The sequence below is a fragment of the Misgurnus anguillicaudatus genome, chromosome 15, assembly GCF_027580225.2.
Source record: "Misgurnus anguillicaudatus chromosome 15, ASM2758022v2, whole genome shotgun sequence".
Lineage (NCBI taxonomy): Eukaryota > Metazoa > Chordata > Actinopteri > Cypriniformes > Cobitidae > Misgurnus > Misgurnus anguillicaudatus.
In genome coordinates this window covers 36,179,873-36,203,288 of record NC_073351.2, presented here as the reverse complement: position 1 = coordinate 36,203,288, position 23,416 = coordinate 36,179,873, and the positions used below count along the sequence as shown (strand labels likewise).

The window sequence follows — 23,416 nt, the reverse complement described above, 5'->3', positions numbered from 1 at the left end:
TTTGCACTGCTCTTATCTCAAAATTTGCTCATACGTCCCTTCTTATTGAAACAATCCTTAATTTCTGAGGCTCTTTATTCTGTGCAAATTTGTAAAATGATGTTTTTTTGTGTTTTGTTGACTGAATGAGCAGCATCCTGAAACAAAACAATAGGTGTAAAGTGAACGCTAGAAATCCATCCCACAAAGCCTCATTTTGAAATCAACATGGAGATGAATTGAATAAGGCATACAGTATATGCAAATCTTGGCACGCTCCTATGCTTGTATTTCCGTCACTGTTTAAGTTTAGAGATATGAAGAATGCTATCGGGATGTAAACTCTAAACGAAACAACTGCCATGAATCTTGTATATATATATATATATATATATATATATATATTTTTTTTTTTTTTTTTTCTATATATCTATATTGCATTTTTTTCAAGAATCAATACAGTATTGCTGATATTTTCTTACACCCCTATCATTCAGTGAACTATTCCTTTAATGGTGCGGCTCAATCCGTGGTGTGATGTTATGGAAAATCTGTGGTGTGACAGCAGCTGCGTTCAGTGGATTCACTTCTCACCGTGCACCTCTGAGACTCTCAGTCTGTTCACCTACTGATGGAGAAACACATTTCTAATCTAGCTTTAATCAGGAACCATCCAGTTCCCAAGAGGACGAGAGAAAATGACAGCCTAATGTTAGCACTCCACTCAGGAATATTCATTCGCTTATTCATTAATTGACATGTGTAACACTCAACATGCTCAGATTTCTGCCAAACCTCCCAGACGACTCGTAAAACATATGCTGCTTTCTACCAAACAGATTCAGTGTAGACACCCACAGATACTAAATCAGATCTCTTTAATATCTCAACTGCTTTTCCTAGACAGCGTAACCTTATGGGTTATCAGTAGAGATGCACCGATCGACGGGCCAGAGACCGGAATTGGACGATTTTATGAATGATTGGCCGTACCGGTAACCAGCCGGTCCGTCTCTCAAAATTCAGATTCCGCGTTTTGTTTAGGTAACTTCACATGTCAACATTGCCTTTCATAGATCATGCACTTAATGCAGTTTGGGTGAAAGTGCAATGTTTAATAATTTCTTTATGATGATGCTTTTTATTAAAGAAAAGTGGATTTTTGTTTGTACGTTGTCAATTGTAGTACAAAGAAAATCGGAATCTGCAAAAAACGTTTTCGTCAGGTCATGCCTACAGTGAAATCGTAACCGGCCAAGAAAATAGCAATCGGTGCATCTCTAGCTATCAGCATTGACCTCCTTCGTAAAGACTTCCTCCTCACCTCCTCCCACTGATGTATGTAGCGTATCAAGCGCGAGAGCCGCAGAAGTCTAAGCAAGCTGAGGATCTTCGTGAAGCGCACGATCCGCAGGGCCCGTGCCGTCTTGTAGAAATCCGAATCGATCCGTGTCTCCACGATGAGAAAGATGTAGTCCACGGGGATGGAGGAGATAAAGTCCACCACAAACCACGAGCGCAGATATTTGATCTTAATTTGCTGAGGGTCCAAAATGATCTCGGCATTATCCTCCTTCACGATCCCGGTACGGAAGTTCAGCACCAGGTCCAGGAGGAAGAAGGTGTCGGAGACCACGTTAAACACGATCCAAGGAGGCGTGTGCTCGTCTTTGAAGAAGGTGATGCCCACAGGAATGATGATCAGATTTCCCACCATCAGCAGCAGCATGGTCAGATCCCAGTAAAACCTGCAGGAGAAACACAGAGGGATCAGTTTCTGATCTGAACGTTAAAGGGATATTCCACTTATAAAATTCTTATAATTTACTCACCCTTATCTCATCAAAGATGTTTATGTCTTACTTTGTTCCGTCAACAAGAAAGGATTTTTTAAACACAACTTCTCGTCTTGCACTAACTGCGTGATGCGCCAGCGTGATCTTACATATTACGTAATCACGTTGACCGGTCATGCATGACGTATGCAAAACTACCGCTCCATTACTTACAAACATCGAAAAAGAGGAGCGTTGAGACGTTGTTGTTGTTGTATGAGGAATGATACTTATTAATTTCTTTGTGTCAGTTTAATGTTTAAAATGGTCCACAAGTGTGTGTCACACGTAGGGCTGTCACGATTATGAAATTTGGCTGACAGTTAATTGTCTAACAAATTTTGATGATTAATTGTCTGTTTTATAGCTTTGACATTTAATTCTTATAAATGTTTTTGTTTGTTCATTAAATAATTTTTACACATTGTTGTGATTATTGAAATTAAATCTTTTGCTTACCTGGCAGTAAATATTAATACACATAAACACACATTTAAAAAAGTACTTATTTAATGAATATATCTTTCAAAAACTGAAAATTCTTCATAAGAAATAAACAAAATAAAGTGTCTGAAAAATTTACTGGAAATAAAAATGCAATCAAAATAGGCCTTAAATAGAGGCCAATTCTACTGAGGTCATATTAGTACTGGACCAAATGTATGTAGTGGCTTACCTAAATTTGGAATTACTGTTCTGGAAATGTATGTTTTACCTGGCTTTACAAACTGCTTATCAAAGTTTTGCAGCATTTCTTTAAATGGTGTTTTTCCACTGTATTGAATGGCTAGCTTTCGCGTTACACTGTCAGTTAAGGAGCGCCATCTGATATGGTCTCATTTATACAGGAGCTGCAGCTCCCCCTTGTGTTTTTTAAAGAGATGTGCAATCATTGGGGTGACGATTATTTAATCGTTGTGACAGCCCAGTCACACGGCTAGTGCAAGATGTGAAGTTGTGGTTTAAAAGTACTTTTTTGGTGAAAATTAGGATGGTTTTGCTAGATTAGGCCCCTTTGTCTCGGTTGAGAGGGTTTATAGCCGTTTGAAGTTGTATTGAAACTGTAAACTGTTGAGGTCCACTAAAATCCACTATATGGAGAAAAATCCTGGAATGTTTTCCTCAAAAATGTAATTTCTTCTTGACTGAACAAAGACATAAACATCTTGGATGACATGTGGGTGAGTAAATATCAGGATTTTTGTTATTAAAGTTGAGTAATCCTTTAAAGTGGTCTGAATGGTGCTTACTGATCTGGTAAAACCAGACTATTTCTTTAAACGTATATGAGAGACCATCGGAAACATCTTTTCAACTGAACTCAAAACAACCAAAGAACCAAGACCCAAAGAATTTGTAAGACTTCAATTAGAGTTTTTCATGAGCTTACATCATCTGAACCAGCACACATGACACTTATAGATTAGCACAGAGAATAGTATATTTATAATTACCCAGAATATAAATGCAATGACACATCGTTCTGACAGGACATTTAATCTGGCGATTTGTTTAAGGACTATTGAATGGTAAGTAGGGCACACTCCAGAGATGAATTACAATCATGAATCCATGTGTCTGAATCCTGCAGCGTTCACCGCGGTAAACACTGGAGTTTAATGCATTCAGCCTGACCTCTCCCATCCTCAGGAGCATCCACACGTTTGTGTACGCGTCTTCCCGTCTGTGTTTACTTATAGATTGCCCCCTTGGCCCGGTCGGTAATTGAATCGAGATTGGTGATATATCCTCACTATAGAGCACACGGAGAGAAGGTCAGTGTTGTGATCAGGTCGTTTGGTTCTGCTTGATTTACCCTCCTGAGTTTAGGCAGACCATAAAAATCCATAGTGGATGTAAAAGACAATTTATAGCAGGCCAGACAAAGCAAACGAAAGCAGGGTTTTTTTCCATGCACGTCTCATATGTTTTCTTTTAGTATAAACATTCAGCTATTTAGGAGGAACTAATTATAGGAGAAATTACACACACTTACACAACTGTCAGTGATGGATGAGCTGGGATACGGATTATGTACACACAAACACACACACACAGAAAACACTGACAGTAATTGGAATTCTTCAAAGTATCGAGGGAATCCGGCGGTTCGGATCGCTGTCATGCTGTGGGTTATATTTAGCAAGATGTTTCTGACATTGTTCTCTTCAGAACATCACACACATCACATAAACACTACTGTGATTAGTTGTTCAGCCTCAGTATTCCCCAACACACACACATCAGTACAGACATTTTAACCCATTTAAAGGCAAAGTTTTTTGCCAGCAACGCTGTGATCTTCTAAAAAATGATGGACATATGCCTCTCCGATGGCTTGAGGGTGACAAAAATCATAAGTTTTATAATCATTTTTGGCTGAACTATCAAAACCTTTTAACCCATCTCTGTAGATTTCACTGCAACAAATAAAAATAAAACATGTCTTTCTTTCTTAGTATTTTTGTCTTGTTTTCAGTACAAATATTTAAAAAAATTCTTAAATCAAGATGTATTTTCTTGTTGAGCAAAATGATCTAAGAAATTAAATCTAGTTTTTAGACAAAAATATACAATTTAAGTGAATTTGTGCTTAAAACAAGCAAAACAATCTGCCAATAGGGTAAGACATTTTTTCTGGAATTAAGTGTTTGGAGTTATCTCGTCAATTAAGAGAAAACAAGTTTTTATGGTAAATTGACACAACAACTAATTTAATTAATTTTAAACTAGGTTTTGATCATCTTTCTGAATCTGATCTCTAACAAAATTATTTTACAGAAATGCAATTATTTCAGTTTTTTGCTCAAAATTTCGTATTTTTGAAGAAACCTGCCCATATTTAAGAGGTTATAAAAAGAGAACAAATGAAGATAGGATTAAAATGTTTCCCTTTTGTTTTTTTCTTTGATTGAAAGCAGAGGGTTTGTTCTTTCATTTGATATATTGTATGTTTATATATTTGTAGAAGAAAATTTTCCTGGAAGGCATTTTGTGAAACAAATCACAAATAATGCTGCCATGCAACTTAAAAAAAAGGCTGTGGGGGAATGAATTAAGAAAAAGTTCAAGATTTTTTTTTCTTACCCCATTGACAGATTTTTTTTTGTTGTTGCTTGTTTTAAGCACAAATTCACTTAAATTTTATATTTTTTGTCTAAAAACTAGACTTATTCTCTTAGGTCCTTTTGCTCATCAAGAAAATGCATCTTGATTTTAAAATTTTAGATATCAGTACAGAAAACAAGACAAGACAAAAATACTAAATACTTTGCAGTGTTGTCATTTGTACGTCTGCTTCATCAGACACAGAAATGGTTTTGATGTAACTGGGTTATCTGAACCAGATAAGGTTCTGGTTGTAAAGGTTAGAAAGTCAGGCTGTTAAAGCTGGGAGCTATATTATATTTATGCATTTGGCAGACGCTTTTATACAAAGTGACTTATAGTGCATTGCAAGGTATACATATTTATTAACGTGGTTTAAACCCATGAACCTTTGTGCTGCCAACACAATGCTCTACTGTGCTATACATGAGCACTACTAAGTTAAGTTATCTACAGAAGCGTTCTACTATTAGAGGACAGAACTTTGGAAATTTGCCGCTCTTGGGAGATGTTTCAATCCAAGCATGAAGAAATCGAACCCGTTTCATTATGGATGACAATCCCAATATAGAGAAACATCCTTCTATAAATACAGTGTGCGTGTGATATTGTGAGTCCATCCAGTATTTACAATTCATCTCACATCTACAGAGAAGAAGAGAAAAAATAGGTTTTCCTAAGGGAACGTCCATTACATGTTTTCACCTCCTGAGTGCCTCAAGCTACACAATAACCATATGTACCATTCTGTGACAGCGCACTTCCAGAAAAGATGGGAGTGGTAATATCTGCTGGGCTATTAACCAAAAAAGCGCAAAAAATTAAATAAATAAAGTTTAAGCAGCTTATTTAACCAGCCACAAATATAATGTCTTTGAATGATGGTTATCCAATCAGATCTCTTTTGAATCCTCTCATGCTCACCAAAGAAGAAAAACAAGTGTGATCTCTCTTACTGTGACTGTTTGTTGCTGCTGCTATGACTCAAGCAACTCATTTATGAGCATAAATTATTATAATAAAAAGTATGAATAATGCATTTTCTTGCTTTTGTTGTGCACTTGTTCATGAGGCGGTTGTTTGTGGTTTGGGGAGGTTGTTTGCTTACAAGTTTGTTTGCTCAAAGAATCAGAAGTGGATGCACCATCTGGCAACACACTCATGACACATTAAAGAGAGAGAGAAAGAGAGACAGGGTGGATGTTAGATTGTGTTATATCAGACAGCTGCAGTATAATGTGCCGGTATGAATTACTCGTGTTTTTTGCACCTTGTCCAACTCAGTGAGGTTCAACTTTTGCAGGAGATCCTCAACAGTTTGGCCATATCTGTGTGCGAGTGTGTATCCACCTACAGAAATCCAGATATGTGCAGAACTTGAATGTCTTTCTACACACTTTAAGTGTGCTTGGTCATAGCATAGTTTAGCGACTCATAAACATTTCACATGCATCTAAGAGCTTCTACCTGCCAGTTTATCTGCCTGTGTACATATTGCTCTATTACAACAACCAAACCACAGGAACCTGCTAGAGACATGCCAGAGGAACACCAGTGGAGCAATAAAAGAACACAAACAGAAGAATACCAGAGAAACAACAAAGGAACCATAAAAGAACACAAGAGGAGCATTAAAGAAACAGCAGAGAGAGAGTATAGAAACACCAAAGGAACATTAGAAAAACATCAGAGGAACATTAGAGGAACACCAGAGAAACATAAGAGGAACGCCAGACAAATACCAGAAGAACACTAGAAAAATACCTGAGGAACAGTAGAGGAACACCAGAGAAAGATTAGTGAAACACCAGAGGAACATAGGAGGAGCACCAGACAAATACCAAAAGAACACCAGTAAAAATAACAAAGGAACAGTAGAGGAACACCAGAGGAAGATTAGTGGAACATCAAAAAATACCAGAGGAACAGTAGATAAAGATCAAATTAAGATTAGTGGAATACCGGAGGAAGTATAGAGGAACACCAGAAAAATACCAGCGGAACTGTAAAGTAACACCAGAAAAATACCAGCAGAACAGTAGAGGAACACCAGAGGTACAGTGGAGGAAAACCAGAGGGATAATACTGGAACACCAGAAGAACACCAGAAAAATACTGGAGGAAGAGAGGAGGAAGACCAGAGGAAGGTTAGTCGAATACCAGAGGAACCATAGAGAAACACCAGAAAATACCAGAGGAACAGGAGAGGAAAACCAGAGGAAGGTTAGTTGAATGCCAGAGTAACAGCAGAGAAACGCCAGAAAAATACCAGAAGAACACCAAAAAAATAAAGAAGACCAGAAGAACACCAATTAAGTACAGTAGGAAGAGTAGAGGAAGACTATAGGAACACCAGAGGAACCATAGAAGAACACCAGGAAAACACCAGAGAACAAGAGAGGAAAACCAGAGGAAGATTAGTGGAACACCAAAGTAACAGTAGAGGAACACCAGAGGAACAGTATAGAAATATCAGAGGAAGATTAGTGGAATACCAGAGGAACCATAGAAGAACACCAGGAAAACATCAGAGGAACAGGAGAGGAACGCCAGATGAACCATAGAGAAACACCAGAGGAACAACAGAGAAACAGTAAAGAAACATCAGAGGAAGATTAGTGGAACACCAGAGGAACAGTAGAAGAACACCAGAGGAAGATTAGTGGAACACCAGAGGACCCATAGCGGAACAGTAGAGGGACAGTAGGGGAACACCAGAGGAAGATTAGTGGAACACCAGAGGAACCATAACGGAACAGTAAAGGAACAGTAGGGGAACACCAGAGGAAGATTAGTGGAACACCAGAGGAAGATTAGTGGAACACCAGAGGACCCATAGTGGAACAGTAGAGGAACAGTAGGGGAACACCAGAGGAAGATTAGTGGAACACCAGAGGAACCATAGCGGAACAGTAGAGGAACAGTAGGAGAACACCAGAGGAAGATTAGTGGAACACCAGAGGAAGATTAGTGGAACACCAGAGGACCCATAGTGGAACAGTAGAGGAACAGTAGGGGAACACCAGAGGAAGATTAGTGGAACACCAGAGGAACCATAGCGGAACAGTAGAGGAACAGTAGGGGAACACCAGAGGAAGATTAGTGGAACACCAGAGGAAGATTAGTGGAACACCAGAGGACCCATAGTGGAACAGTAGAGGAACAGTAGGGGAACACCAGAGGAAGATTAGTGGAACACCAGAGGAACCATAGCGGAACAGTAGAGGAACAGTAGGAGAACACCAGAGGAAGATTAGTGGAACACCAGAGGAACCATAGAGGAACCATAGCGGAACAGTAGAGGAACAGTAGGGGAACACCAGAGGAAGATTAGTGGAACACCAGAGGACCCATAGCGGAACAGTAGAGGGACAGTAGGGGAACACCAGAGGAAGATTAGTGGAACACCAGAGGAACCATAACGGAACAGTAAAGGAACAGTAGGGGAACACCAGAGGAAGATTAGTGGAACACCAGAGGAAGATTAGTGGAACACCAGAGGACCCATAGTGGAACAGTAGAGGAACAGTAGGGGAACACCAGAGGAAGATTAGTGGAACACCAGAGGAACCATAGCGGAACAGTAGAGGAACAGTAGGAGAACACCAGAGGAAGATTAGTGGAACACCAGAGGAAGATTAGTGGAACACCAGAGGACCCATAGTGGAACAGTAGAGGAACAGTAGGGGAACACCAGAGGAAGATTAGTGGAACACCAGAGGAACCATAGCGGAACAGTAGAGGAACAGTAGGGGAACACCAGAGGAAGATTAGTGGAACACCAGAGGACCCATAGTGGAACAGTAGAGGAACAGTAGGGGAACACCAGAGGAAGATTAGTGGAACACCAGAGGAACCATAGCGGAACAGTAGAGGAACAGTAGGAGAACACCAGAGGAAGATTAGTGGAACACCAGAGGAACCATAGAGGAACCATAGCGGAACAGTAGAGGAACAGTAGGGGAACACCAGAGGAAGATTAGTGGAACACCAGAGGAAGATTAGTGGAACACCAGAGGACCCATAGTGGAACAGTAGAGGAACAGTAGGGGAACACCAGAGGAAGATTAGTGGAACACCAGAGGAACCATAGCGGAACAGTAGTGGAACAGTAGGAGAACACCAGAGGAAGATTAGTGGAACACCAGAGGAACCATAGCGGAACAGTAGAGGAACAGTAGGAGAACACTAGAGGAAGATTAGTGGAACACCAGAGGAACCATAGCGGAACAGTAGAGGAACAGTAGGAGAACACCAGAGAAAGATTAGTGGAACACCAGAGGAACCATAGCGGAACAGTAGAGGAACAGTAGGGGAACACCAGAGGAAGATTAGTGGAACACCAGAGGAAGATTAGTGGAACACCAGAGGACCCATAGCGGAACAGTAGAGGAACAGTAGGGGAACACCAGAGGAAGATTAGTGGAACACCAGAGGAACCATAGCGGAACAGTAGAGGAACAGTAGGGGAACACCAGAGGAAGATTAGTGGTACACCAGAGGAACCATAGTGGAACAGTAGAGTAACAGTAGGGGAACACCAGAGGAAGATTAGTGGAACACCAGAGGAACAGTAGAAGAACACCAGAGAAAGATTAGTGGAACACCAGAGGAACAGTAGAAGAACACCAGAGAAAGATTAGTGGAACACCAGAGGACCCATAGTGGAACAGTAGAGGAACAGTAAAGAAACATCAGAGGAAGATTAGTGGAACACCAGAGGAACAGTAGAAGAACACCAGAGAAAGATTAGTGGAACACCAGAGGACCCATAGTGGAACAGTAGAGGAACAGTAAAGAAACATCAGAGAAAGATTAGTGGAACACCAGAGGAACAGTAGAAGAACACCAGAGAAAGATTAGTGGAACACCAGAGGACCCATAGTGGAACAGTAGAGGAACAGTAAAGAAACATCAGAGAAAGATTAGTGGAACACCAGAGAAACAGTAGAAGAACACCAGAGGAAGATTAGTGGAACACCAGAGGAACCATAGTGGAACAGTAGAGGAACACCAGAGGAACACCAGAGGCACCATAGAGAAACAATAGAGAAACTTCAGAGGAACAGTAGAGGAACAGAGGAACATAGTAAGGAAATTTAACTATTTAACTTTTTTTTTAAGAAATGAAGGAAAGTAAATAAAGACAGAGGTTTCATTTATTGGTGAATCATTACTTTGAAACTATATATAAATAAGGACTAAATCTGATTTCCCCTAAGAGAAATACAGAACTCATGTAATCTCTCTCTCTCTCTCAGTATCTCTCATTATCTGTGCTTGAGTGTGTGTATGTTACTAACAGAGGTTCCCATTACAGATAACAACAACTGAGTGTGACAGACAGAATCAAGTCTCTCTCTCTGTATCTTAAAAAGTTTATCTCTGTACCTACCTAATCATCATTTAGTATGTTTTTTAAGCCATTTGGTTTACAATACACATACACTTTTGTGTATCCTCGTAAACCACATTACAAAAACACAGACATCTGCTGATCGACCACCGACTCTCATCCCACAGCAGCAGGTGATGATGTCATCAACAAAATTAACTAAACTAAATGAAAGATCCTTCATCCCAGACAGAGCAAAACAAGTAAAAAAATCACCCCAAACTGCTCATAGATAAAATCCTTATATTTCTTCTTATAAAGGCCTGCCACCCAACGATGCCTCAGCATTTGGCATTATTTCACTTCCTCTTCTAAAATCCAAACAAATATAAAGGGAGAAAAAAAGAAACTTTGAAGATCTTTGAAACATTACATCATATTTTCATAGATTATTGAACTATTGTTGCATGTGACTGTGTGTATGATAAAGCATTAGGACAGAATCAGTCATTTGGAGTGATCTAAAACTGATGTTTGCTTGTATTTGTTTGGTGACAGGAGTCAGTGAAGAGCAGATATCTATAAGTACAGCGGGTAAGCGAGTCAGGCGCCAGTTTTCCTTTGTATCATCTCCTGTCTGAACTTTGAGAGCAGCTGTCAATCATCTTTCTGTTGAGCCTCTGAGCTCACCGTCTCTCAAACTATCGCAATGGACACATTATGACACATAAAAGAACAATACTTGTGATATGAATGCCATGAGAAAGTTTTAAATAGGAAAAATATTGATATATATTTTTAGCGTGATGCTAATAGTCTAATCAGATTCAATGGATTGTGCTAAGCCAGTGGTTTTCAAACTGGGGGCTGGGGCCCCCAGGGGGCCGCGAGATGGTGCCAGGGGGGCCCCAGTTTTATGACATTTTATGAAATACATAAATTTATCATGTATTCTGTGTAATTAAACCTAAAAAAAGAAATAAGGCTACTAACCAAAAGCACTACTTCTTTGTATAATTTAATGTTTTTTTATTAAAATAAAACTTCAAATTTTCTTTGGAGGGCCGCAAAGGAATGCACCGTACACAAGGGGGGCCGCACGCTGAAAAAGTTTGGGAACCACTGTGCTAAGCTATGCTACAAGTGGTACCGCCAGACCCGGAGATCAGCTGAATGGATTCCAAAATGGTAAATGAGCCAAAATAGTGGACTGCTACTTTAAATGACTATTAAACATTAACAAGTCTTTGTCTTTACAGAATAAAACTATAAATAAGAGCCTCATGCAAAGCATTCAAAATCTGAAAAAAGGTTGATGAGGATTTCTGATTCCCAGAATGCTTTGCATGAGGCTGTTATTTTATATTTTTATTCTGTAAAGATAAAGACTTGTTAATGTTTAATGTTCATTTAACTTTGAACAAACTGATGCCAGTAAATAACATAAATGTAAATCTACAGTAAGTTACTGGCAAACAATTGCATAACTACAGCAAAATTTTTTACAGTATGCACCACAGTACACATAGCACAGTACAGTACAGTACAGTTACATTATATCATTTGTTCACAAGAATGAGATATGAAAAGATGTGTTTATATGTCATTAAAATAATGTTACAATGCAAAGAATTATTTTAAACAATGTCTATTTTAAAATATGAACTACAGTATGAAAGACCAGCATATTGATAAGCTCCGCCTTTATTGGTTCTGTTGTCTGCACACACACACACAAAAAAAAAACATTACGTTACTTTACCATTTTTAAATGTTTCTTCTGTTGTAAATTGTTTATTGTGTTTATTTTAAGTTAAGCAATGTTAATTCAAATTAAGCTATGTTCATTCCTGATTTTGTTAATTTTTCATAAAAATACAAAAAAGTATTGATATGAACAGTGTTAAATTACCAGATCGGTAAGCAGTATCAATAACCATTAAACTTTTAATGATACCCATCCGTAATTATAACCAGGATAAGTTCTTGTGAAATAAAATCAGACTATAAGGGACTATGATGGTTATTTCTAGGCAGGCGGTGTTGTTGAGTATCCTGTTTGGTAACCTCTCTGTAAGTGAGCCAGGGTCACCGTGCCGGCATTATTTCAATCCCTCCATCTCTCTCCTCCCACATGACTGCTACATCACTCCATTAAATTAAATAAATTGTGCTGTAATAATCCCCTCCGCTGTGTGCTCCTCATACTGCTGGCCTTTTTGATTACCCCACTTTCAGTGCATCCAGAGCACTCAATAATTCCTACTTTACCTTCACTAAATTACAGCAGGTGGTGACTCTTTTAGTCCCATCATTACCTCGTACTGTACGGCTCTTTTATCAGATTTGCTTGTTGGACTCGGAGATGCCAAAGCAAAGCATCACTTTTATCTTCACATTAGCAAAAGCAGGACATGTCAAACTGATAAATAATGTATTGATGTTAATATGTAGAGTAAATAGAAACATTACTAGAAAGCAACTGTGCCGTGTAGCAACATAATAAACTGTATGACAGCTCCTGTATTTGAGTATATTAAACTGTGATGTGCGCAGGTGAGCAGGTCTGTCTTGTGTCAGGTGTGGGACATGATCATAAAGACCCAAACAAATCAATAAAGAAACCCACCCAGTAATCAAGTGCAATCAAAACCTGCGGAGAAGAGATGCGGAGACAGACTCATTTTGATGTATGTGTACTATATGTGACTCATGCTGGCAAAATGAATCGAAATGCGCACCGTCTAATTTTGTGCTAGAAGCAAAAGAAAGTATAATTGTTGATTTTGGTTTAAATTGAGGTTTCCATAAAAATAAGTTAATTAAGCCCTCATCTAGCAAACCCAATGCTTTAGTCATTAAACATCTAAAATGATCTTTATTTGTATGTTTTCTGAGAGGTAAACCGCCCTAAATGCTTAATGTAATACAAAGATGCGTCCATCCACATGCTCATCTGACATTTTGGTTTGGGTTTTAAAACATGCAGGAATTAGAAAAACAGTGCAGGACTTGCTCAATGTTTAAAGAGTTATTAAGAGCGACAAGCCTCAAAAATGATCTTCCTCACGCTGACTGACAGATCGGAAACATGCACACAGACCCCAATATAAAGTATACACATATACACAGAATTACAGTTTTAAAAATATCTGCTTTGAGAGGAATTCATGCAGATATAATCTGTTATGTCTTAAAGCTCACATAACACATGCTGTTTTTGCATTTCTGATGTTAATCTGGAGTACCTATAGAGTAGTATTACATCCTTTATATCTCCAAAGAGTCTTTACTTTAATCAGATTTATAAAAGAAAGATTTACCGAATCTTTCCAATAATGTACGAAAAAATGAAGAAGGAGGAGTTACTACCGCGGGTGGAGCGAGTACGAGTCATGCAACACTATACAACACTGTTTAACTTATGATTCACTACATGTTTGTGTCTTTATATAATATGCACGTGCCTATTTCCAACATAACACAGAAGTCTGTCTTACCGCATGCAACTCATGACCCGGTTGGGAAAATCCAGCGCATCAAACACACATGCAAAACTCCGCTGCCACCCCGGATAATAAACTATATCCATTGTTTCCATAAGGCTGACTTTCTTCTCCTTACATCCAAAAACAAACTTCATCTTTCATGCCATTGTTAAGTATTGCAATTAAACAAAGCTGTCGCGTGATATGATGTTTGCAAGTTTAAGCGTCTCCCACTGATTGATGGGTGGGCGGGGTTTTCTGGGGGAAGTGCCCATATAAAGAAGTGATACGTATAGAAACCCCTGAAACGTTAGCTGGACCCGTGATCCAAAAAAACTTTCCGAAACTTGTGCATTCGGCACAGAAATACTCTGTAACACACCCAACTGCTTTTTTGACACTTTGCCTACGTTTAGCATGAGGAAACAACTCTATAACTGTGTTAATAAGTCAGAATGCTTGAAATACCATTCAACCACCCCTTTAAGTGAATGTTTGGTTAACTGTTGGGAAATATATCTGATGTGTAAGATTAGATTAGATGGTAGATCCTTACATTGCAGTAGATCTTAAAGCTATCTGTTTCAACGTCAATCAAACAATAAAAGAAAGAAAAATTTAAACATATATTTTCCTATAGACATTGTTTTTGACTTTGTGTGCTAAATCTATTAGTTTTACAGTGATTTTAAGGTATGGATGCTGTGATTTTGTTTTTGAACCTTCAATAATATTTAACTGGAATATTTTTTAAATTGACTTTGCTGACTCTTCAAACATGTAGCTCTGTCATTTTTTGTCAGATTTGAACAAATCAGACATAATTTTGAAGTCTTTTTTATAGCGAATTTAAAAATATAATAACTAATTTTAGAAAATTAGCACGAGTCACATGTGATCACTGAAGATGTCTGAATTAGTTCAACAACTCTGAGATGTCCTAAAAATAATAACAAAACTAGCATTATGGTAGTTTTTATTTGGTGGGTTTCATTGGTTTTATTGTTGATTTATTGTTTCCACAAATTACTCTCTCTCACAAAGCACTAAGAAGCACTGAAAGTTTAGTTTCTTGGTTAGGTTTTAAAGAGTCCTGCTATGTTTTGCTGCATCAAACAATAAGTTAATTGTGGCAGGCCAAGACCAAGACAACCAATAAGCAGAGTATTGTTGTCATCTCAGATAAGAGTACTTTTGAAGTCAAGTGTATAAAGAAAGTTGGGTCAGATGTTGGGAGGGCAAATGATCTTTAAGAGCCTCTTGGAGAGGTTTTATGATTGTCTCACTTTGTTGGTTCAAGCAAATAAAGCTATTTTTGTTGGGCACCTTTGCTTCTGAGTTTTTGTTATGAAGATGCTTTGCCACGACCGCATCTGTTCTTCCTTCACAGATATACAACTGCCTTACTTAACATTAACACAACTGCAAGTGCAAAAATTTTGTATGAATGTATGGACTTACATTAACATCTATTTTGGTAAAACCCTCAAGCAGTATGTAGGCAAGAGACATGCAGAACTGCTCCATCAACTAAAATCAAAATTAAAAAGCATTTTAAGCAGCAAAAAAATCTGACAACAAAAGCATTACAATTTTGTACCTTTATACAAACTGCATTTTCCAGGTTTATCCAGCTAATAGAGTTCTCTAGTTAAAAGCCTGAGGCAGGACCACCGAGTGCTATTCATTTCCTGCCTGTGATTCATACTGACACAAAGTAAGAGCTTATCAATGACATGGCACAGATGGGAAACCACACTGCACATCAGAGATCACTGCAAACTGATTCAAGGATTCATAAAGTTTAGGCCACATACAGTTATCTTGTATAAACATACTGTACATCAACAGACTCTGAAACATCAAAAACATTTCTGCTGGAATCAAACCAAGAAGCTTTGTCTGTCGCTATCTGTAGAATACATCAAACTCTAATGTGTGTTCAGTATTCTCAACCTGCTCCACTTTACTTGAATTAATTCAGACAGATCTAAAGTGAAAAGAGAAAATAAGTAGACGGATGACTCTGCGTGGAGGTAAGTCCCTTTTGGGAGACGTGCGGCTGGTTATGCAAGAAGAATAAAGGAAAGACAATGAGATGAGAGAGAGAGAGCGAGAGAAAGAGAGATACAGGCAAATAATTAACAGAAACATCAAACCTCTAAGGATCGCTCGCTCACTTACCCTCTCAGCTTGGACATTAGAAAAAGTCTTTAAACCCGCATGGCCCAACACGTTACATGGGTGCACTCACATTATACTTAACTGTACCGAACCGTACCCGAGTGCATTGTCCCCCCACTCCCCTGCTGGTCTGCACTCACACTTATACTTGTTAGTTCACCCCAAAATTACAATTTGATCACAAATTGTCGTTCTAAACCACCAAGTCCTTTGATGGTCTTAAGAACACATTTTAAGATAAAATCCAGCAAGCAATTTTGGCTAAAACAAGGCAACATTTGGGCTGTCAGTGGAAGTCTAATAGACATCATCTAACTAGGGCTGAAACGATTCATCGAGTTACTTGATTAACTCGATTCAAAAAATTCCTCGAGGCAAAAATTATGCCTCGAAGCCTTGTTAAATTCCTATGACGTGCACTACACACGCAGAGATCTGATTCACACGGACCGTTGTTCATTGTTCAGGAAGCACATGATACATTTTGAATTTAGTTGGCGCGATGGCGCAGATGTCTATAAACGGCGGAGAATGTCTAAAGTTTGGGATCATTATCATTACATTACATTCAGCATCTGAACCGAAAACATTCACTGCTGTTTCACCAAGTGTCGCTGAAACAAGGTAACGTGGCCTATTGATGTTTGTTGATTTTAATCCCATAATACTGTATTTGTAGCGATGTCGTTATGCAGTTTGACTAGGTATGATGTTTAGCTTTGATGTTTTTTAGTAGTAAACGTAATTTACTTTCATTTGCAAGAGAGTATATCCTAAAAATAAAAAAATAAAAATAGAACCCCTTGACGCGTTTTTTTCGAACGGATGCTTCACCTAAAATGCACCACAATGCAAGAGATGCAAACCAAATGCAGTGTTCTATTGAAAATGAATGTATGTATTTCTGTCGTACCAAACTGCAATGAAGCAACGTCTGACTGGGGTGTCACTCTTCCTCACGCACAGCACGCGTGCACACACACGTGCACGTGCGGGCACACACACAGGCTGTTCCCATAGTAAATAGGCTCACCCCAGAAATTATATATTATTTGTTAGTAGCCTAATGGTAAATGCTGCAGGTGTAGAAATGTACACAAATCAGATATTTACTTTGATGTCAGGGCTAGAGTACAGCATGAAACCTGTTATATACCATATTAATAAATTAAATTGCTTAATTGTTGGCACTGCCACTTATAAACACTAAATGGGTAAAAATACCAATAAATAGGCTTAGTTTTTGGAGCCAAATGTCAATACCTCTGTTTTGTTTAGAAATAAAAGCCAAATGCTTGATCATTTTACAGCCACATCCTTTTTTGTTATGCATTATTTGTTTTGGTTGTTTAAAAACACACTCAACATTTTTATCCGATTAATCGATCGATTAATTGCTAGATTAATCGATTACAAAAAGAATCGATAGCTGCAGCCCTACATCTAACCCAAGCCCAAGAATAGATGATGCGTATAGACCCCTTAAAAGTTTGTAAACATTGCAACATCTCTGGGTGGGTGGGGCTTAGCTGGAGGCAAAAAGAGGCTGCAATGTTGACAAGCGTAATCTGGCATGCTTTATGAGGGATTTATTATATAATGACGAGTGGATAACATTACAGAAGCTTACTTTTTTTTTAGCTAAGCCTGGTGTAGTTCTTGTATCTTGTTCTCATTGGACACATTTTAACCAGGTTTTGGATATTTCCTTGACAACATATGAATTACTTTCGGGTGGTTTGGGGAATTTTGTCAAGGCTTATTGTTTAATGTAACCTATACTATGATTAGCAATGTATTATTTTAAGAGACCATCCAAAGAATGGCACACACATCTACTGCTGTATGTTTGTTTAACTAAGCTAACTAGTGCACTGAAGGTTGGTGACTTTTCACATATAAAACAAAAACTTGCTGATTTGTACTAGATAAAACCAACACACCAGTACATAGATTATTTTACTTGTGCACTGGAAACACAATAATTATTTATGATCATCTCCATCCATTCTGTAAGCAAACTTTAGTTTTGAACCAAAAGTGCTGTTTCTTCTATTCTGGCAGCCAAAAATAAAACAAGACGACATTTTAAAGTCAAAACCTCAAACTTTTAGCTAGCCTGCTATGAGTTCTTCCTTATGGCGATTAAGGGGTCTATACATTTAGAAGATGTAAAAGAAATGAAAGCAAACACCTTAATCACCGTTGACTTTGCCTACATGATGGAATATAATACATCGCCAACTTATTTAGGAAAACCGGCATGTAACCAAATTTAAGGTTATTTATTTAGGGTAGGATTGGGTTGCTCATAGCTGGACTATATTGAGTCTATAATCTGTGTTGGGTAGGTTACTTAAAAAAGTAATTAATTGCTAGTTACTACATCTTTAATCATGTAATTACATTACTGTACAAATTAAATACAAAAAATCCCAACAGTCACACATCTAGTCTTTCAGTCTGAGTGGCGCAGCATCAAGTCAAACACATCTAATCACTAGGGCAGTGGCTTTAAAAAAAGTAAACCTACCAACATCCGTCCCCATGACTTTTGTAAGAACTTATCTCGAGTGGAAAAATGTTTTAGTCGCATAACATCGGTTAATAAAAAGCATCATCAACATAAAGATGAAAAAATCTGTAATGGAAACCAGGCTTGTGACTGCAGAACACAACAATGTTGAAGAAAATTACACATTTTTAAGCTGTACTCTGAGGAACGTCTTTCACTGTAATTTCTTTGTCCTTTGTAAGCACAGGGTGCTCGGGAAACAGTTCCTCGGCTGAATAAAAGGCTTAATTACTGTAAGATTGGTTAAAATAAATACAAGAGAAGAACATAGGGATGGGCGATATGGCCTAAAATCCATATTGCGTTATACATTGCAGCCTCTTGCGATAGCGATATGTATTGCGTTATAATATTTTCAATAGACTCGTTTCAGAACAGGTTATATAGACCCTTACAAAAGCCAAACTGCTAAAAAGTAAGTAAAAGTAAACTGTTATGGCCAGATTAGTCTTGTTACCTCTCTTAGCTGGAACTTTTGCCTGACACACTCTACAGCATATATATTATTGTATATTACCATAATGCCAATTTTGCGTGTGGAGCAGCAGTTAACTTATGTAACTTATGGCTTAAATCCAAAAAATAGATGTTGCATCGGTCTTTTTCACGAGTTCCTCTGTTTCACAGACGCTTTCATCCATGTTTATTCGGCTGCAGCTCGTGGCTCTTAAGTTCGTGGGTAGATTGTGTCATCAACACGCATTATCGCGATAGTGCAATAGATTTTAAATCTCTATCGTATGCCAATTTTCTATCGTTTATATTGCATATCGTTTATATTGCCCATCCCTAAAAGAACAGCAGGAAATGAAACTACAGACTGGATTATAATGCCATGTTTTAATCCTTTGCTTTCAGAAAACTTCCCGTTCATCCACACAGCTCGTGTTATACAATATCTGACATGAGAAATATTGGCTAAAGATGGTGAGCAGTCCTGACCTACATCTTTAAAATAACATAAGCCATGTGCCGTTGCTCATCATCCATTAAAGAGGACCTGTACTTTAAATCACAGCCTATAACATCTGGGCTTTGTCTGATCTGTCATGACTTAATTTCATTATTGACTAACAGTAAATAACAGGTTTTAAAGAGGAGGTTCTTAAGATACAAGCAGTCATGCATGCTGGTGTCCATTACAGAGAAATTAGATTAGTGAATACTGTCATGCCATGATCGACAACATCAACTTCATCAATATTTATTTTGCGGATAATTGCACAACATTCGATTTCCTTGCTAGTGATAATTATATTATAGTGTGATGCGTGTAAAAAAAGATTAAAGTTAAGAGCTAGTAAGCGTTCTTATAACCTTGTATTGCTCGTCTCCAAACAGTCATCAAGTTGTTAAAGGTTCACTCAAGTGCCTTTGAAAACGCAGCATAATTTGATGTTGTGACGTCTTTTTAACTTAAACAGGAAGTCAGTACGGACTATTAAGAAGACCCTCACACTTTTTTAAAATAACCAATAGCGTTTTGTTTATGGTACAGTTTAGCAAAGCAGCATTTGACGACTTGATGAAATGGGTATCAGACTTCATTCTACCCAATAGAAAACATTTTTGTACAATCCGAATCATTTCTTATCCCCTATGTAGTGCACTTAGGGCTGTGCAATTAATCGTTTTTGAATTTCAATTTATGATTCAAACAACTACAAAAAACAAGATAATTGAGGTAAAACAATTATTGTTAATATAAATATAAATAACCGTGATTAATTTTGTTAAAAACCAAAATAATCGTGATTGATTTAGCCAATAACCGACCACCCCTTCCCCGACATAAGAGCTAATATATGTATTAAAATGATACCCCAGCCAAATACCAAAATTACCCCATTATTTACTCACATGTTCATTCACTTTTAGATGAGCACATTTGGAGTTATTTTAGTAAATGTCCTGCACTTCCAAGCTTATAATGGTAGAAAATAGGGATCAAGGAACAATACCTGACTTTAAAGCCCAAAACCGTGCATTCATCCTTTACAGAATTAATCCACATGGCTTCAAGGGGTTAATAAAGGTCTTCTGCAGGTAATCCATGCAATTTTGTGAGAAAAATATACACATTTTAAACTTTATGCGGCGGTTTCCCGGACAGTACGGAGCCCTTAAACGGAGCACACCGGACGCACAGCGCCGTGGCGTTCTAAAAAAACACACATTGCTCTCTATGAGTATACACACACCAGCGCCGACAGGTGCGACCCCCTTCAGGAAGTTGCTCAAATCCCTGTCGCGCCACAAAGTGCCACTCACATAGTTTAACATAAAATAACATCATATTCAATAACGATTAACATTGGCCTGCTAACGTATATTTTGCTTTTGAAGTAGACGCTATCTGACGAAGCTTGCGCTATTTAATGTGCACTTCCGGTTTACGATACCGTCTAGAGTTTTCCTAGACGCGGATCGTTGCGGCGCTGAGCTGCGCATTCGGTGTGTGCGACCCTCTTAAGGGGACATTGAGCAAAAATTAAATAAAGTTTCGTTTCGCATGCGCACGTGAATCTATCGCGTGTGCATGTGAATCTAAAAAAAATATGCACATGAAGGTTTGCATGAGCACATGAAACTAAACTTTAGATTTTTTTTACTCCAATGTCACCTTGGGGCCCGGTAGGACAGGGCTTATCCTAGTCCCAAACTAAAATGAATGTTTGAGCTGACATCTTAATATATATTGTTTTGTCGCAAGATGCACACCAGTATGTTTTTTTGTAATATACGTTTGTAAAAACTACTTAAATGTCCTAATATAACTAAGGCCTAGTCCTGGATTAATCTAAACCCTGTCCGTGAAACCACCCCAATAAACTATAACAACAAGCTTCCGGTAACGACGCCATCTTGGACTCACGTGATTCACAAAGCCATTCATGAGTCACTGCACAATGTACCCATGCCAACCAACACTAACTAGACTAAATCTTTCTTGTGAATTGCATGAGTCCAAGTTGTTCCCTGATCCCTGTTTTCTACCATTATAAGCTTGGGAGAGCAAGGACATTTACTATAATAACTCAAAATGTGCTCGTCTGAAAGATGATGAACATGTGCATCTTGGATTTCTTGAGGGTGAGGAAATCATGGGGTAATTTTGAAATTTGGCTGGAGTATCACTATAACAAGTGTCTCATCTAAGGCGCATGAGATTTCAGGAAGAGGTTACGCACAACATAGGAGGCGGGGCGCTTTAGCATCTAGAGAGAATTTGATTGGTCGTATTGGACCACAACAGTTTATATATATCCTTAAGCCTAATATATATATACTAAAATGAAAATAGTTACACTTCCTATACTGTAGGTCAATTAAAAAAGATGACTTACATTCACCAATCCTTAACATATCAATTACTGTGTTTGCTGTCTTTTATGAAGGCCAAAGATGAGAGGTTTGCACAGATTGAATATTTCTTTATTAAAGCCTATCTGATCTCTGCCCATCACCAAACCTGCTGCATGTAATCTGTCTTGTCCAATGGCTAAAGTGCTGCAGTAAATTTGTGCATGCGAATCAATGAAGATATAAAAGATTTTAATTGCAGGTTCCAGTGCAGTTTAAACCGGGGCTCATTTTAATGCATGTGGTTCATTATACACAACAGCAAACATAATCAAAGTCACCAGAGACCTATGTTGAGAGGAGGTCAGGGACACATCTGTCTCTCCTCAACATCTCAAGTACAGATACTACAATGCACTAAAGTACTTTAAAAGCATGACAAGATAAATATACAGTAGATGACACACTGCACAGAAGAGCGTTCGGGAAGAGAGGAGTACTGGTAGTCGTTTTTTTTAAGGAATACAGGGATGTCACTAAAAGAAGAACCAAATTATCTCTGTTTCCAAAACAATGCTCTTGACATGAAGGTCCAACTAGTTGCCATTAGTTGTTATGTTTATGTATGCATCATTTCATCTTATTAGTACTGCATTGTTAACTTAGCAACACACTAACATTAAACTCGTCATTGAAAAGTTTCATATGAGCTGCGTACGGTTGCCAAAGTACTACAGGGCAAATGTGGGACAGGAAGCTGAAGAAGATGAGTGTAAATATATAATAATATGATATGATAGTGAATATAAAAACATACACTCACATGGACACAGACCTGTATAGCTAATGTGTAAGTCCACTACTGAGGAACTCTAACTGACCAAACTATGAAGACAATATTGATATTTAGACCCTACCATAATACACAGGACAACAAATGCAACAAAGTCTTTTTTGTTCAACACAAGGCTGCCTAAAACAGAAGGTAGACAATGCTCCATTAAAAACTAGCTATCAGACAGCAGGGCAACAGACTCAGTTTAGGAACAGGCGAGAGAGTGCACCGGGGTCACTAAGGTCTCCATCTAAAGCATGCACTGCTGTCCTTTATCTTCTGTAATGATGCTGTGGCGTGTGACCTTGTGCTGGTAATTACGGAGGTAGAAGATTAGTGCTGGAAAATCACTCTATTGTGTTCAGAGCAGATATTATTATCTGAGCCAGTGTAACAATGTGCGCGGCCTTACAAGCACATCCGCACGCTGAGATGAGATCTGTGATACAACAGGCTTAAGATGCAGAAAATTCTGCCATTATGATTCACACCCATATGTCATTTCTAACCATACAGTGTGATGTTTTTTCCTAAAGTTTATCGCCTCTTCAGTCACTATTGTGGAAAACAGCCAAGTAAAGATTCTTCAAAATGTTTCACAGCATGCCACAATTTTATAATATCCAGAAGAATGAAAGCATCACCACAAGATCAATAGGTAAAGAAGGCAAACAGGATCCATGTCTCCTGAGGGGCTGGGGGTTAGCTGTTAACCTGCATGCATGCAGCAGATTCATGAATGAAATCAGTGTGTAAGAAAAACCCAATCACATG

General features: G+C 38.3%; 1 protein-coding gene across 2 annotated transcripts in view; it reads right to left on the bottom strand.

Annotated features, from left to right (window-relative positions):
• Positions 1-23,416, bottom strand: part of hcn4 (hyperpolarization activated cyclic nucleotide-gated potassium channel 4) — a 68,642-nt gene that overhangs the window by 41,989 nt on the left and 3,237 nt on the right. For both annotated transcript variants that reach the window (XM_073853898.1, XM_055174039.2), the window contains exon 2: positions 1,304-1,727. In XM_073853898.1, the coding sequence (XP_073709999.1) occupies positions 1,304-1,727 (424 nt within the window). The remainder of the gene's footprint in view (positions 1-1,303; positions 1,728-23,416) is intronic.